The sequence below is a fragment of the Heterocephalus glaber genome, unplaced genomic scaffold (genome assembly GCF_053883595.1).
Source record: "Heterocephalus glaber isolate CG9 unplaced genomic scaffold, H.glaber_assembly_v1.0 deba00001760, whole genome shotgun sequence".
NCBI lineage: Eukaryota > Metazoa > Chordata > Mammalia > Rodentia > Bathyergidae > Heterocephalus > Heterocephalus glaber.
The window spans coordinates 5,651,822-5,669,374 of NW_028258457.1; the positions used below are offsets into that span (position 1 = coordinate 5,651,822).

General features: G+C 49.9%; 1 protein-coding gene across 2 annotated transcripts; it reads left to right on the forward strand.

Annotated features, from left to right (window-relative positions):
- The first annotated feature begins 520 nt into the window (after positions 1 to 520).
- Yju2 (YJU2 splicing factor homolog) lies at positions 521 to 17,030 on the forward strand. 2 transcript variants are annotated; one of them, XR_002389595.2, is made up of 8 exons: positions 521 to 672; positions 2,579 to 2,679; positions 8,680 to 8,824; positions 9,335 to 9,469; positions 10,180 to 10,361; positions 12,056 to 12,190; positions 15,481 to 15,616; positions 16,695 to 17,030. XR_002389595.2 is itself a non-coding variant. In XM_004865762.3 (8 exons), exons 1-8 carry the CDS (start codon positions 649 to 651, stop codon positions 16,805 to 16,807), a joined length of 951 nt encoding a protein of 316 aa, XP_004865819.1. In that variant the 5' UTR covers positions 521 to 648; the 3' UTR covers positions 16,808 to 17,030. The 2 variants fall into 2 exon arrangements, 1 of the variants encoding a protein (XP_004865819.1); XM_004865762.3 differs by having other exon boundaries at positions 12,076 to 12,190.
- The last annotated feature ends 523 nt before the right edge of the window (positions 17,031 to 17,553 follow it).

The window sequence follows — 17,553 nt, forward strand, 5'->3', positions numbered from 1 at the left end:
TTTTCTTGGTACCAAGGATCGAATTTTTTTTTTTTTTAAACATAAAGTCTTGCTGTGTAGTTCACGCTGTCCTGGCCTCGAATTTGCGGCAATCCTCCTGCCTCAGCCTTCCGAGTGCTGGGAAGACAGGAGAGCGACACAACGCCCGGCAGATCTTTAATTACATGCCTGTGACTCAAGATAAACCCCGATGGGACGCCCAGGACACAGCTAGTCCCCATGTGAGGACTAAGGACGGGAACACTGTGTGGATTCCCAAAGCCCTGCACAGGGCGGAATAATTCCTGAATAAAAGAATAAACAAGAGGGAGAGTTCAAATTCGCATTCACGTCACGGTTCAACAAAATTTATCAAGTCGCTGCCAACTTCTAGAGGGCGCAGCGCCTCTACCGAACTTTCCGAAACCCAGAAAGAAGGTCACCAGAACCTTTAATCCGCGTTACCGAAGTTACAATTCTGGAGGGAAGATAGAACTCACAGTTTGATAGGCTGAGATTAGAGCCAATGAGAAAGGAGCTATTTATGCCGCAGCTAATAAGAGGACGGAGGACGTGACGTAAACGGATGTGCGGGGCACTGCCCGAGAAGCTTCGTAAATACCTAACCTAGTCAGTTCGGCGGAGGTGTGAGAGGAGTAAGAAGAGAAGATGTCAGAACGGAAAGTTCTAAATGTAAGTGTTTAGAGACTCGGGTTTTCTACCCAGAGCGCCACATCTGGAAACTCCGAGTCTAGTTTCTTGTGAATTTCTTTTGGAACCTTTTCCTTGTCAACGGCCTTCCGCGGGGCGGGGCTTCCAGAACTCCTCCCAATCACCTTTTCTGGGAGGCGGGCCTTTGCTTAGCCTTCCTTTCCGGAGTGTACCCTATGACCGTGGAGGGGGCGGGCCTTGGAGTCGTTAATTACCCAATCACGTTCTCTGGGGGCGGGGCCTCAGAATATTAGCGAGGGTATTCTAAGCGGTCACTTTCAAAGCCGAGACTGTTAAGTCCCGCCTCTCATAGTATCTCTAGCCAATCATGTTCCTTATAGCGGCTTTCAGGTTTTGCCTGGCACTTTGTTTCTGTAGATGGGGAGTCCTCCCGGTTTCCTCAACTCTGCCCAGTTCTGTTGAGGGAACAGCAGGAGGCTGCTAGGTTATATTTCTGTCCAGTACCACGCCAGTTGTCTCCAGTCATCAGATCTGAATCCTGAGCGGCTGAAACGGGGGGGAGAGGGGCACACAATTCGGTTTCTTCTGTAAAATGGGTACATTTTGCTCTCTGCCTCCTGGACTCTGCAAGTGTTCCTTGAGGCAAGGGAAATAATGTGTATCGTGTGCCCACGAGGTGCACAAAGCAGGGTGCCTTATTTTCTGTCTTTCCAAAGAAATTACTTTTTGTTTCTGGTGCTGGGGATAGAACCCAGGGCCTCACAAGCTACATCCCTAGCCTTCCCCCCTCTTATTTTTTTGGTACAGGGACTTGAACTCGGGGCCTTGCGCTTGCCAGGCAGGTGCTGTGTCACTGAGCTTCCTTCCCTTCCCTTTTAAAAATTTATTTAAAAAATTTTTTTTGGTTCATTTGTTTGTTTTGAGACATGGTCTTGCTGTGTAGTCAGTGCTGGCCTTGAACTCGTGGAGATCCTCTGCCTCAGCCTCCTGAGTGCTAGGATTACACACATGCACCTCCACACCTGGCTTTAAATTTTATTTTGAGACACATTCTCACAGTCCTCCTGCCTCAGCCTCCCTAGTGCTGGGACCACAGGCGTGCTCCACACTCCAGAGGAGTTATTTTTGATAAACCAAACTCAACATCCCCACATTTCTCACCTCTGACTCCTCTGCAGAAACAAGTTCTGAGAGCAGGACTGTGACTGCGCTCCTTAGAAAGGGACACAGTGGCGCACACTTGTCATCCCAGCACTCTGGGAGGCTGAGGTGGGAGGATCTCAAGTGTGAGCCCATCCTGGGCAATGTAATGATTTAGTGGGACCCTATCTCAAAATACAAAATAAAAAGGGCTGGGGATGCTGCTCAGTGTCAGGGTCCTGGGTTCCATCCTCAGTGTGAAAGGAGAGATGGAGGGGAAAAGAGAGATCAAGAACAGTCAGCTTGTCAGGTTTTGCCTGTGGCTAGCACCTGAGAACTTGATTTCAGAATCATTCCCTGCTTCCTCATAAGAATGGCTGCTGGTGCCTCCGTTTTTTTGCCAACGGCATGGCTTAAGCTGAGCCCCTGCTCTTTGGGGACTCGAGTCTCGGTGCCAGCCAGAAGGGCCTACCTGACCAGGTGCCGAGGAGCTGCATAGGGTGGCAGCATCTCATGTGTTGTCGTTCCTTGGGGAAATCACATGATGCCATAACTCTCCTGGGGAAGGGTCTGCAAGCTCTCTCTGTCCTCTCCGACTATGTCGTTGGGTTTGCTGATTGTGCTTAGAGTCGTTTGGTTGTGACCCCAGCCCTGAGAACACATGGGCGCTGAGACAGGTGATGACTCCCTGCGGATCACCGAGCTTGGGGTGTTCCTGGCTCCCCCTTTTCCTTTTGTTCATGTCCTGCCTCTCTGCCAGCCCTGACTGCTTCCTTCCTCCCTGCAGAAGTACTATCCACCGGACTTCGACCCCTCGAAGATCCCCAAACTCAAGCTGCCCAAGGACCGGCAGTACGTGGTGCGGCTGATGGCCCCCTTCAACATGAGGTGTGTGTTGGTCACTGCTGGACCCGTGACTGCGGAGGTGTCCTGTACTCATGTTCAGACTGGGCCCCTGCACCCGATTAGGCAGCTGCTGTCCCAGCCCTCACTCCCCTGAAGGCCCTGAGCTCTTGAGGTCCTCCAGCAGTGTTGCCTGCTGCCTTGAGGTCGGAATCACTAGCACACGTGTGGCCCCAGAGATGGGGCCCTGTGCAGTCATGTCTGCTCCCCAACAGCCAGGCTGGCTCTTGCCTGAGGGCCTTGAACTCACAGTAGCCTCTGCCTGGAGCCCCGAACACCTGGTTCCTGATCACTCATTTGATCCTGGCCCAGATCTCCTTCCAGAGAGACTGCCATCATCCACCTGACTGACTCTTCAGAACATCTGTGCTTCACCAGTCTGAATCACACAACTGTCTTGTTTCAGTGTCAACAGAGTCTCATATAACTACCAGTCAGAGCCCTTTGTTTTTTAACTTTTTTTCTTTTTTTTTTGGTGCTAGGGATCGAACTCAGGTCCTTCCACTTGCGGGGCAGGCGGCAGCACCACTGAGCTAAATCCCCGGCCCAACTTTTTTTTATTGGAACATTTTAGACATACATGATGATCACATTCATCATAGGGAATTTGTACCTGTACATGATGTATCTTGCTGCTTCTTTTTTTTTCATGACCCTGCCTTCAAACCCACTTCCCCTCCTTATTTACAAAAACTTTGTTTCCATTTTTTCCTTCTATTCTCTTTTTTCTCCTTGTCCCTTCTCTCCTTTCCCCCTCCCCCCTCCCTTGTTCCCCTTCCCATTTCCCAATATCTGTTATACATTTTGGTCCTTATTTCCATTCTCGGTTTCTCACACCAGAAAAACAATGCAGTATTTAAACGTGTGTCTGATTTATTTCATTTAAGGATATGCACTCAATAATGGATGCACTCAAGGTGCATCCATTTAGCTAGAAATGTCTCTAGCTCATCCTTCTTTATGGCAGAGTAGTGTTCCATTGTATAGAAAACTATATCTTCTTTATCCATTTGTCGATTGACAGGTATTAAGATTTAGCCATTATGAACTGTGCTGCTGTAAACATGGGTGTGCATATATCATTATGGTATGATGCTCTTAATTCTTTCAGGAAGATAACAAGAAGGGGAATAGCTGGGTTGAATGGAACCTCTAGTTTTAGTTTTTTGAGAAATCTCCACATTGATTTCCACAGTGGTTTCACCAGTCTACACTCCCTCCAAGTGGAGAAGGGTTCCTTTTTCCCCACAGCCCTGAAAGCATTTGTTATTAGTCGATTTCTTTTCTTTTTGGTACCAGGGATCGAACTCAGGTCCTTGCACTTTCGAGGCAGGCAGCAGAACCACTGAGCTAAATCCCCAGCCTGGTTGATTTATTGATAACAGCCATTCTTTCTGGGGTGAGATAGAATCTCAACATTGTTTTAATTTGCATCTCTCAAATGACCAGTGATGTTGAACATTTTTTATATATTTATTTGGTATTTTTACTTCTTCATTTCAGATGCCCATTTTTGTACTGGGTCTTTAAATTTGAAGGGTCTGATTTTTTTGAGTTCTTTATATATTCTAGACATTAGTCCTTTCTCTGAGGAACAGCTGGCAAAAAATTTTTCCCTCACTGTGAGTTGTCTCTTCACTCTGTTGGTGGTTTCTCTTGCTGTGCAAAAGCTGTTTAATAAGGTGAGATCCCAGTTTTTGATTCTTTGTGAATTTCTTGTGCAATCAGGATTTTGTTCGTAAAGGCTTTGCCTACACCAGTGTCTTCAAGAGTTCTATTATATCTTCCAGCATATTGAGTGTTTCTGTTTTAATATTTAGAACTTTGATCCATTTTGGGTTTTTTTGGTACCGGGGATCAAACTCAGGACCTTGCACTTGCAAGGCAAGCACAGTGCCACTGAGCTAAATTCCTGGCCCTGATCCATTTTTATTTTAATTTAGTACTTAGTGAAAGATATGGGTCTAGGTTTAATCTTCAGCATGTGGAAAGCCAGTTTTTTCCAGACCCTTTATTAAAGAGGTTATCTTTCTTCCAGTGAGGGTGCTTGGCTCCTTTGTCAAAGATAAGGTAGCTGAGTGTGTCTGCAGTTGTTTCTGCATCTTCTGCTCTGTTCCATTGATCCCCAGGTTATTTTTTTCTTGCCAGTATCCTGATATTTTTATTTATTTATTTTTTGCAAGAATTTTTCAGTTTCCTATTTTTTTTTTTTTGCTTAAATTCTTTTATTGGTACATTTTAGGTATACAGTACATTTACACTTATCATTGGGTACTTGTACCTGTACATGATTTCTCTTGGTTCTTATTTTTTCCCCATTCTCTGTCCTCCCTTCTCTATTTACAAAGACTTTGTTTTCATTTTTTCCTTTTCTCATAATTTTTCCTTTCCCTTCTTTCCTTTCCCCTTCCCCTCCTACTTCCCCTACCCCTTTGGACCTTTTCTTCTTATTTCAAATTATCAGTTATTCATTTTAATCATTTTAATCCTCATTTACACTTTCAGTTTCTCACACCAGAGAAACGATTTGGTATTTACACATATGTGTCCTATTTATTTCACTTAAGAGTATGGCCTCAGGCTGGGGATTTAGCTCAGTGGTTCTGCCACCTGGCTCACAAGCAGAAGGTCTGGAATTCGATCCCCAGTACCAACCCCCCCCCAAAAAAAACAGAGTATGGCCTCAATATGCACCCATTGGGGTATAAATGTCTCTAGTTTCTCGTTCTTTTTTTTTTTTTTTGGTACCAGGGAATCAAACTTGGGACCTTGCACTTCCGAGGCAGGTGCTGGAACTGAGCTAAATCCCCGGCTAGTTTGTCATTCTTTATGGCTCAGTAGTACTCCATTTTATTCAAAAACCCCACATCTTCTTTATCCAGTTTCCAGTTGATGGGCACTTGGGCTGTTTCCAAGCTTTAGCTATTATGAACTGTGCTGCTGTAAACATAGGTGCACATATATCACTGTAGTATGATTCTTTTAATTCTTTTGAGAAGATACCCAGCAGGCGAATAGCTGGGTCAAATGGGACCTCTAGGGCCAGGGATTTAGCTCAGTGGTTTTGCCACCTGCCTTGAAAGCACAAGGACCCGAGTTCCATCCCCAGTACCAAAAAAAAAAGGGACCTCTAATCCTAGTTCTTTGAGGTATCTCCATATTGATTTCCACAGTGGTTGCACCAGTCTGCACTCCCACCAATGGAGAAGGGTTCCTTTCTCCCCACACCCCCACCAACATTTTTTTTGGTTGATTTCTTGATAGCAGCCATTCTTTCTGGGGTGAGGCGGAATCTCAGTGTTGTTTTCACCTGCATCTCTCGAATGACTAGTGTTGTTGAACATTTTTTCATATGTTTATTTGCTGCTTTTACTTCTTTGAGAAATGTCTGTTCATTTCAGAGTCCCATTTTTGAATTGGGTCTTTGAATTTGGGGGATCTGATTTTTTTAGTTCTTTATATATTCCAAATAGTAGTCCTTTGTCTGAGGTACAGTTGCTAAAATTTTTTCCCACATTGTAGGTTGTCTCTTAGCTCTGTTGGTGGTTTCTCTTGCAGTGCAGAAGCTTTTTAATGAGATCCCAGTTGTTGATTCTTCGTGCTAGTTCCTGTGCTACTGAGGTTTTGTTCATAAAGTCTTTTCCTATGCCAATGTCTTCAAGAGTTCTACCTAACTTATCTTCCAGCAAGTTACCATGCTGTTTTTATCACAGTAGCTTTGTAGTATAATTTCAAGTCAGGGATTGTGATGCCCCCTGCCTTGCCATTGTTGCCCAGAATTGCTCTTGCTATTCTAGGTGTTTTCTGGTTCTAAATGAATTTTAGGGTTGTTTTCTCTTATTCTGTGAGATAAGCTATTGTTATTGTGATCAGGTTTCCATTAAATCTATATAACAATTTTGGTTTTTTTTGTTTGTTTGTTTTTGTGCCAGGGATCAAACTCGGGTCCTTGCACTTGCGCAGCAGGTGGCGAAACCACTGAACTAAATCCCCGGCCCCTCCATATTCTGATATCCTCTTTGATCTCCTTTTTTCAGAGCACTGTAGTTTTCCATGTAAAGGTTTTTTACATCCTTTATTAGATTGATTCCTAGGTATTTCATTTTTTTGGATGCTGTTCCGAAAGGTGTGATTTCCCTAATTTCTCTCTCACTGAATTAGTTATTTGTGCACAAGAAGGCTATTGATTTTTGAGTGTTAACTTTGTATCCAGCTATGTTACTGAATTTGGTTATTAAATCTAGAAGTCTCTTTTTGGGGTACCAGGAATCAAACTCGGGTCCTTGCGCTTGCAGGGCAGACGGGGGAACCATTGAGCTAAATCCCCAGCCCAAAATCTAGAAGTCTTTTGGTGGAGCTTTTGGGGTATCATGTAGAGTGTCCTGTCATCCACAAATAATGATAATTTAACTTCTTCCTTTCCTGTCCTTATTTCTTTTATTTGTTTCTCTTGTCTAATTGTTCTGGCTAATGTTTCCAGAACTCTATTGAATAAGAGTGGTGATGGTGGGCGAGCTGGGGATTTAGCTCAGTTGCATTATACCTGCCTCACAAGTGCAAGGTCCTGAGTTTGATCCTTATTACCAAAAAAAAAAAAAAGGAAGAGTGGTGATAGTGGACATCCTTGTCTTGTTCCTGATTTTATTTATTTATTTTTAAACAAAACATTTATTGGTACATTTTAGATATAATGATAACACTCATCCCAGGGAATGTGCACCTTCACATGATATATCCTGCCTCTTCTTTTTTTCCCATTTCCCGCCTCCTTTCAACCCCCCTCTATATTCAAAAGCTTCGTTTCCATTTTTTCCTCGTCCCTTTCTTCTTCCTCCCCCTTCCCTGTCCCATTTGTTCCTGATTTTAGAGTGAAAGCTTTCCATTTTGGACCATTTAGTGTGATGTTGGGTGTTGGTTTGTCATAGATGGCTTTTATCAGATTGAGATAAAGACCATCTAATCCAATTTTCTGCAAGGTTTTTATCATGAATGGGTGTTGGACCTTGTCAAATATTTTTTTCTCCACCTACTGAGAGGATCGTATGGTTTTTGCTTTTGTGTTTTGAGGCAGGGTCTCCCTGTGTAGCCCAGGATGGTCTCTAACTCACCCATCCTCCTGCCTCAGCCTTTAGGGTGCTGAGATCACAGGTGTGCGCCACCTTGCCGGCTTCTAAATCCCCTTTGGATCAATAAAGTGTGTTTTTTTGTTTTTTTTGGTACCAGGGATCGAACTTGGGACCTTGCGCTTGTAAGGCAGGTTCCAGAACCCCTGAGCTAAATCCCTGGCCCCCTGGATCAATAAAGTTCAGAGGGATTTTATGTTGACCCAATTATTTTTTCTTTTGACTCTGTCACCAGTCATCTCTTGGCCACCTGCTGTGTGCCACGGACTACATTGGCTGCAGGGAGCCCACCGGTTAGTAGGGTGTAGAGATCATGAATTCATCCCTGGAAGGTCTCATGCCCAAGCAGACCTAGAAGTCAGGGAGGAGAGGAAGTGGCAGGGCTGGCAGTGAAGGTCAGGCTTTCTCAGCCTGAGGCCAAGTTGGGAAGAAACACATCCAAGCTGAGGTCTGCAGAACAAGGTGTCACAGGCAGTAGGTGCTGCTGTGCAAAGGCCCTGGAGTCGGAACAAGCTGAGGTGTTCGCAGGAATAGCAGGAGCTCACGGTCTAGGCCAGTGGGAGGAGCGAGGCTAGGCTGGAGGAGCCCTGGTGGATGAAGCCCATGAGCCCCAGATGCGCCTCTGGGAAGGCCAGACTGCCGACCTCCCCAGCCTGGGTGCTTCACGAGGTGGTGATGCATGGGCCAGGCAGGTATGAATAGGGACGGGAACACAGGATGGAAGGAATCCTCGAACGCTGTAGTACCAGCTGCTTGTGTGGGAGGGAGCTCCCTGTCTCTGGAGGCAAGCAAGCTGCCACCTCTTGTATTAGGCATCTAACCAGTGGGAATAAGAGCTAGCACGGGTGCCTTCTGCCCCCAGGTGTAAGACATGTGGAGAATACATCTACAAGGGGAAGAAATTCAATGCCCGAAAGGAGACTGTGCAGAATGAGGTGTACCTGGGCCTGCCCATCTTCCGCTTCTACATCAAGTGCACGCGCTGTCTGGCAGAGATTACATTCAAGGTATCACCCAGGCCAGCTTCCACCTGGACCCCTCACATGGGATCCGGCAGGGCCCTGGGCTTCCTGCCCAGGTCCCCTCCCTGCAGGGAAAGCCGTTCAGCTGATCCTGGGAAGCAGACAGAGCTTTGAGAGAAATGTTCATGGCAGCCTTGCTTATAAAGGCAAAAAGCTGCCAGGGTTGGGGGCACACACTTGTCGTCCTAGCCACCATGGAGGCTGAGGCAGGAGGACCACTTAGTAAGACTGTCTCAGAACAAAAATCAGAAAGGGCTGGGGATATAACTCAGTGTGAAGGCCCTGGGTCCCACCCCCAGTACTACAGAAAACAAAACACCCAGGCCTGGGCTTTCCACAGAGGGGCTGGGAGTCCTAGAAAGACAGGCCTGTCCCTGCCAAAGCAATGTGACAAGGAAAAGAAAGAAAAGATGACAGGAAGAGCAGGGAAGTGGGAGACAGCCACGTGCTTCTGCCGCCCAGGGGCGCAGGAGGTGACGTCCGCCTGTCCCCCAGACAGACCCGGAGAACACAGACTACACCATGGAGCACGGGGCCACTCGGAACTTCCAGGCGGAGAAGCTCCTGGAGGAGGAGGAGAAGCGGGTGCAGAAGGAGAGGGAGGACGAGGAGCTGAACAACCCCATGAAGGTGATCGCAGGGTGGACGCGCTCGAGCTGGGCAGTGTGGGGAGCAGGGCTCTGAGAGACACACGCCCTGCATGGCACCTAGAGGGTGCTGAGGAGAGGTTCTTCTGTGTGACCGGGTGTCTCTCATCCTGTCTTAGGGTCTTATGCAGGGTCAGGGAGTTTCTCTGAAGGAGCAAAGTCAGGGAGGTGTGGTGGGTCACAGGCTGGGAACAACAGCCCCTGGTCAGAAGCCAGAAAAAGTGAGTGCACTGGGTACAAAGGTGCACGCCTGTCATCCCAGCACTTTGGGAGGCTGAGGCAGGATTGCAAATTCAAGCCCTGCCTGGGGAACTCAGCAAGACGCTGTCAAAAAATAAAAAATTAAAGGCCAGGATTTAGCTCAGTGGTTCCTGCGCCTGCTTTGCAAGTGCAGGGTCCCAAGTTCAATCCCTGGCACCAAAAGAAAAAAAAGAAAAAGAAAAACAAAATAAAAAGTGTTGGGGCATGGCTCAGAGGTGACTGCTTACCTTGCATGTATGAGGCCCTGGGTTCCATTGTCAGCCTCCCCACACGCGCACACACAAAAGTGTAAGCAGATTTGGGGTCCTTCCTTGCCCTTGGCTTCAAATCCCAGGCCTTCACTGTAACCTCCACAGTCATGTCCCCGCCCCAGCTGAAATGTCCCCAAGGGCAGGCCGAGTGGGCTCTAGCCTGCACCCACCCCACTCACAGGTGCTGGAGAACCGCACAAAGGACTCGAAGCTGGAGATGGAGGTGTTGGAGAACCTGCAGGAGCTCAAGGACCTGAACCAGCGGCAGGCACATGTGGACTTCGAGGCCATGCTTCGGCAGCACCGGCTGTCAGAAGAGGAGCTGCAGCAGCGGCAGCAGGAGGAAGACGAGCAGGAGACTGCGTGAGTGCAGGGCCTCCGCCGGGCTGCTTTTTGCTCTGTCCCTCTGTCCCTGTGTCCCTCTGCCCCATCTCCTTGCAGATCTGCCCACAGCTCCTCTGGGGTCACCTGTTCTTTTTTTGGGGGGGGGGGTTGGTACTGGGGATCAAACTCCGGTCCTTGCCCTTGCGCAGCAGGCATCGAAACCACTAAGCTAAATCCCTGGCCCTGGGGTCACCTGTTCTGCACCCCCATCTCACTGTCTCCCCTATGGTGTCTGTGTCGGGGTCCCCGGGGTAACTCCAGATGCTAGGATCCCTGAGCACCCCAGGACTCAGCACATGGCTGCCTGTCCTTGTGGCTGGTTTTTGGTTTTTGTTTTAATTTTTCAGTACTAGGAATTGAACCCAGGACCTTTACACTTAGCTACATTGTCAACCCTTTATTATTTTTCATTTTGAGGCAGGGTTTTGCTAAGTTGCTAAATTGCCCAGGCTGGACTCAAGCTTGTGCCTCTCCCAGAGAGCTGGGATGACAGGCATGCACCCCCATACCTGGCTTCTTGTTGTTTTCAGGGAGCTGGGCATGGAACCCAGAGCCTGGTGCATGCTAGGCAGGCACTAAGCACTGAGCTATACCCCAGTGGTTTGTAGAGTGACAGGACACAGCAGAGCAGGACACCTGGACGGGCAGTGGAGTGGGGGAGATGGGTGGGGCATCCAGAACCCTCCCCTCGGGGCCATGCAGGGTGTGCTTCATTGTCCCCTTCAGACCCTGCACGGTTTCTCCTGTGTCCCCAGCACCTGGTACAGGGTCAGTATGCAGTAGGGGCTCAGTAGCCTCAGTGTCACTGTGACTGATAAAAGCAGCCTGCACTTCTGCGGCACCTTGTGTGTGCTGGGCCCGGCTCTGACTCCTTCCTCTTCTAACACCCTGGAGGTTGGCATGGTTGGCACCAGGGTCCAGGGACTGAGGTCACGTTGAACGATACACACCCAACCCACGGTCACCCAGACAGGGTGGGAATCCAGATAGGCTGCTCAAGCATCCCTAACCACTCCACAGTCCCCAGGAAACACAGGAAAGTTGCTTCTGTTTTGTTTTGTTTTTAATGAGGCAGGATCTCACTGTGTAGTGCAGGCTGGCCTTGAACTCACTGTGTAGCCCAGGCTGGCCCTGAACTCCTGTCAATCCTCCTGTCTCAGCCTTCCAAGTGCTCGGATTACAGGCATGTGCCACCACATCCAGCAGGAAGGTTAATTTTTTTTTTTTTTTTTTTTTGGTACAGGGGATCAAACTCGGGTCCTTGCGCTTGAGGAAGGTTAATTTAATTTAATTTTATTAATTTTTTTTTGGTACCAGGGATCGAACTCGGGTCCTTGAGCTTGCGCAGCAGCAGGCGTTGAAACCACTAAGCTAAATCCCCGGCCCAAGGAAGGTTAATTTTAAACATCTAATCAGGCCTATCATCCCAGCACTGTGGGAGGCTGAGGCAGGAGGATCACAAGTCCATCCCAGCCTGGGCAACTTAGTGACTTAGTGAGACCTTATCTCAAAATTTTAAAAAGGGCTGGGAATGGATCTCAGTGCAGAGGCTGTGGGTTCAGTCCCCAGAACTGTAAAATTCAAAATCTGCTCCCCACCCCTGCTGTCTGAGGGCAGCACAGGGCCTCTTGGCAGGGTCCTGGGCACTGTCCCTATGCAGAGTGTGTCCCCAGCCCCGAGGTCTGTCACACAGGGCACTCCTGGAGGAGGCTCGGAAGCAAAGGCTCCTGGAGGACTCAGACTCAGAGGACGAGGCTGCACCTGCCCCGCCAGCCCTGTGGCCCCAGCCCACAGCCATCCTGCATGAGGTCAGCTGCCTTTGGGGCCCTGTGCCCAGGGGGGTGGGGAAGCAGTGGCCACAGCCTCTTCCTTGCAGGGCCCAGGGCTCTGCCCTTGGATGAATGTGAAGGACAGTGGAGCAGGTGCCAGTAAGCCCTTGGGCACTGTCACTTTCCAGCCTGGTGAAGCGGCTGTGGAAGGGGACATATGTTACCGGCTAGTGTGGGTCCTTGGTATAATGACCATAGAAATTAAAACTAGAGCTGGGTGTGTGGCTCATGCCTTTCATCCCTGCACTGGGGAGACTGAGGCAGGAGGATCACTGTGAGTTCAAGGCCAGCCTAGACCACATAGAGGGACCCTGTTTCACAAAAAAACCTAAAATACAGATTACAAAAAAATTTTAATTGGAAAGTAAGAATGAAGACAGGGAAAGACTGCAGCCCAAGCAGCAGCAGGGGCGAATTCTAGTGTGGGGATTCCTACCAGCCCCCACCTTGAAGCAGGAGTCTGCCTGCAAAGATTGGCCAAGCCAGAGTCTGGCTGATCTTTTCATCAGTCCCGGTCTCTCTGCTCACGTGGAGTTCTGAGACTTGGAGGCCACCTGGTCCGCATGGGAGGGAGCTTGCGGGCTGTCCCAGGCCTGTGAGCTCTGCTGCAATCCAGGGTGACCATAGGTTTGGGAGTAGTTGAAAGTCCCTGTAAGTTGTAAACCTTTTGTTTTTTCTTTCCCTCGCAGTGCTGGGGATGGAACCCATGGCCTTCGCACTGAGCTCCAGCCCCAGCCCTTTTTATTTTTTTATTTTGAGACAAGGTTTCACTAAGTCATTAAGTTGCCTGGGCTGGGCTCGAACTTGCAATCCTCCTGCCTCAGCCTTCCAGAGCACTGTGCTGACAGGTGTGCAGGAAAAGTCACTTCACATCCCTGACTGCCTGAGAAGAAAGGGCAGATTTTTTGCAAGTAAGAGGCTACAGGACCCAGGAGTTTGTTCTCTGTCCCTACAATGGTGTCTCATGACTTTGACATGGGGCACATGAGAGTTTGTGTCTCTGTCCCATTGCAGGCCTGGGTGACAATGCAGGATCTAGGGCAGCTCTGCCCTAGTCCTGGCCCCTCCATGTCCCAAAGTCAGCCCTGCTCTGTGGGCTGCAGCACTGTGGGTGCTGGGGCACTGGGGAGGAGTGGTGCAGGGTGGTCCAGCCAGTCAGCGGAACAGGCCCACGAGGCTGCATGCAGCTGGCCCGGGCCTGACTGGAAGAAAGTAGGGGAGAGGGATTTTGCTGGATACCCAGGTCTAGGTCCTAAGTGATAATGCTACTTTCAATTGGATAGAAAGTTTTTTCTCAGATCACAGTTGTGCAGAGTGATCAGACAGGAAACAGACACTGTTATGTCCTCCACATTGGAGACTGCTGTTCTCCCACAAGTTTCAATATATTCTGCATCCCAGACCTGGAGAGGGGCAGGGGCAGGGACAGGGAGGAAGTGTACTAGGCACTGCTGCCTGGAGGGCATCCTGCTCACATCCCATTGGTCAGCATATGACCACCTGACCACTACCCACCACAAAGGAGGCTGGGAAGTGTAGTCTTTGGGGGGTGTTTTGGGTTTTTGTTTTTGGTACTGGAGACTGAACTCAGGACCTTGCGCTTGCAAGGCAGGCGCCAGAACCACTGAGCTAAATCCCAGACCCAGGGAAGTGTAGTCTTTATTGGCAACGGCCTCGTTCTTGGGAGAATCCATCAGGTCAGGAAATAGATTGGACATGAACTCATGTACTGTTAATCTTTTCGTGTAGAACTGAGACTTAACAAGAAAGACATTTTCCTTGAGGCTGTATTTCCTGATTAGAGTGCTCTCACTGACTTTCTTACTTAAACTCCCCCCAGAATTCGTTGGCTACAATTTCTCTGTCTGTCTGTCTTTCTCTTTTTTTTCCTCTCTGGTTCTGGGAATTAAACTCAGGGCCTTGCACATGCTAGGCAGGCACCTCACCACTGAACATTGTCCCCAGGCCTTTTCATTTATTATTTTGAGACAGCTTCTTGCTAAACTACCCAAGCTTGTCTCAAATTCAAGGTCCTCCTGCCTCAGGTTCCCAAATGTCTGGGATGACAGGTGTGTGCCACTACACCTGATGTTTTTATTTTGGAGGGGGGTGGCAGGGGATAGTACCCAGAACCTTGTGCATACCAAGCAAGTGCTCATCACTGAGCTACATGTCCACCCCTTCTATTTTTCACTTCTTTTCTAAGTGGAGCAAGAGATGAAGTTACCTTCAGAGGAATCTGCCCTTACCGTTCCTCCCCAGCCTCCCACCTGGTCCTGACTCTGTGGCAGATCCTGATTGGCTGTGTACACAGCACACTCCTCTCAAGGCTCTTCACACCTGTGCTGCCACTTTTATAGCAAGCCCTGGGTATCTCTCTCCACACCTGCAATTCCTTGGTTTAGCTTCATGATGATGAATATGTGCAGCAGAAGCAGGTTTGGGAACCAACATGTGATCCCTGCCACTCAGCTGCAGCAGGAATGTGTGACAGTGTTTGCAGAGGGTCAAGAATGGCACAGCCCCCATCATTCCAGCTATTCAGGAGGCTGAAGCAGGAGGATCTCAAAAAGAAACAGCAGTTCATTTCTGCACCAGCTGGATAAAAATGCTGCAGCCAGGTCTTGGGGTGCAGCTTGGGGGAGTTATTTTTCTAGCCTACATGAGGCCTGCTATCCCATCCCTAGCCCTGGAAAAAAAAGTACAACATTTGCTTTCATTGCTGCCCCTCCCCATCCTGCTGTTATTTTATTTTGAGACAGAGTGTTGCTTAAACTCAAGATCCTCCTGCCTCAGCCTCTGCATTAGCTGGCATTACAGGCATGTGCCACCCACATAGGGCTTTCAGTTACCTCTTTAATGGCGGCTTTTCGAGACACTGCCATCAGAAGTCCCATCCCCTCTGGCCTTACTGCCTGAGCTTCACAGAGGAGGGGATCCACGAGTTCGGCATTGAAGGATGAGTAGGAGTTTGCAGGTGAATGAGAGGAAAGGGGACATCCCAGGAGAAGGGGACAAGAGGTAAAGGCCTGCAAGTGAGAAGTCACAGGGGGACTCGGAATGGGCAAGTCCTATGTATGGGGTGAAGGGCAGGCAAAGGCCCTGAGCAACAGGCCTGGGGCAGTAGGCAGACACAGAGGAGTTTAGAGAAGGGGAGAGACTGGCGAGCTCAGAGTGCTGGGGAATGGTTCAGTAGGGGCTGGAGCAGAGTTCAGAGGGCTGGCTGGGCCTGGGACCCTGCACCAACTCGTGTCCCTGTTGCCCTACAGGCCCCAAAGGCCAAGAGGAAGATGGACGGCATGGGCGGCAGGTCACAGCTCTCTGGCCTGGTGGTGGTGAAGAAGACAAGGACAGAAGCAGAGTGTGCCGGCACCCATAGGGGCCAGGCTCCTCTGGCATCATCAGGTCAGTTCCCGGGTCAGAGCTGTGTGCAGTGCTACCTATGGCCACTAGGCGGTAGTGTTCCCTGCCTCCTAGGGCTCCCGGGGCCTGCGGGATGTGGGGGAGGGTGACCCCCAGGCAGTTCTGCAGCCCCCCTCCTCCTCTTCTTTTTTTCCTTTGTGGTACTGGGGATGGAACCCAGGGCCTCGCACTGAGCGACATCCCAGACATTTTTAGTTTTTATTTTGAGATGGGCTTACTAAGTTGCCAGGCTGACCTAGAATTCATAGTTTGCCTCCCTCAGTCTCCCATAGTGCCGGGATTACAGGTATAAGCCACCACTTTTTTTCTCTCTCATTTAATTACAAAAGGAACAAGAATTTCAAAGCACAGGTAAACCCACAACATCTCCTCCCCATCTCCCCGTGTCAAGGGAATCCGAGTCTCCCAAGTCCCAGCCATGTCCTGGTGTCTGTCTCGGGACCCTGTACCTGGTCCACCACTGGCAGCCCCCACCCCAGGAGCTGGGCAATTAGGTGGAGAGCCTGGTGGGTGGAGAGCTCAGGTTCCTGTCCAGCAGTACACCCGCCTACAGGATGGGTTGCCCATGGGGCAGTTCCACAGGGGAGTGGCCATGTCAGAGGGTACGTGAGTGGGATGCGATGCCGCACACCTGCAATCCCAGCACTCTGGGAGGCTGAGGCAGGAGGATTGCAAGTCAGAGCCCAGCCTGGGCAACTTAGCAACTTAGCAAGACCTTGCCTCAAAATAAAAATAAAGGGCCGGGGATTTACCTCAGTGGTTCCGCTGCCTGCCTCTCAAGTGCAAGGTCCCAAGTTTGATCCCTGGTACCAAAAAAAATAAAAATAAAAATAAAAAGGGTTGGGACGTAACTCAGCACAGAGGCCCTGGGTTCCATCCCCAATACAAGGAAAAAAGTTCTTGCAAAGGGTGTGTGGCTTAAGGCTTACACCCCCAATGGGCCCTGCGAGGGGCCTTCCAGACAGGCAGCCCCATGGTGTCCTCCCCAGGCTGGCACACGAGCAGAGGTGGCTGTCCTCGTACCCCAGCCATCCTGGGCCACTCCTCCTTCTCCCCTTAGGAGCCCCAGAGAGCAGAGGGGCTGTTGACCCCCCCTCCCTGCCACCTGGTACCTCCTCCCTGAGCCAGCTGGGAGCCTATGGGGACAGCGAGGACAGTGACAACAGCGTCTGACCCCCACCACCCACCCCAGCCACGGGCATCATGGAGCGGCAAGTGATTGGTCAGGAGGCCCCGCCATCTCCCACAGCTACCATGGACTCAGCATCCCTCCTGTCTCCGACTCCTCCTGCCCTTGTGTCATGGGCTGTGCCACCCTGCCCTGTCCCCAGGTCACCTCCGTCCCTTCCACCCACAGAGCCATCTGGAAGCAATAAAAGGCGCTGTCTGTGGGCCAGGTGGCTGCTCCTCAGAGTGCAGGGCCAGCAAAGCCTCTGCACAGGACCCCTGGGTGGAGGCTCGTGTGGCGCTGGGTGAGGGGCTGGGTCGGGGCCACAGAGCAGCCTATTAGTGCACAAGCTCAGCCACTGCGTTCGCCTGACTCCCAACAATGTAATGGAGTGGCTGAGCCCTGGGCCTTCACAGAGAAGAGAGGTCACCCGGCGCCCAGCTCTGCAGGCCCCATCATGGCTCCAGTGTCATGGTGGGAGTATGGGCAGGAGGCCAGGTAGGCAGAGGCCAGGCCTGCGTTCTCCTTTGTTGGTTTCTTAATGGTACTGGGGATTGAACTCCGGGCCTTTACACTAAGCTACATCTCCAGCCTTTTTTTTTTTGGTACCGGGGATTGAACTTGGGACCTTGCGCTTGAGAGGCAGGTGGCGGAACCACTGAGGTAAATCCCCGGCCCTTTATTTTTATTTTGAGGCAAGGTCTTGCTAAGTTGCCCAGGCTAGGCTCAACTTGTGATCCTCCTGCCTCAG

Excerpts from the sequence above, each read along its gene's own strand:
- Yju2 (XM_004865762.3), top strand. The coding sequence starts at position 649 with ATGTCAGAACGGAAAGTTCTAAAT. Across the intron at positions 673-2,578 it reads CAGAACGGAAAGTTCTAAAT|AAGTACTATCCACCGGACTT; the intron begins GTAAGTGTTTAG and ends TCCTCCCTGCAG. Across the intron at positions 10,362-12,075 it reads GAAGACGAGCAGGAGACTGC|GGCACTCCTGGAGGAGGCTC; the intron begins GTGAGTGCAGGG and ends TCTGTCACACAG.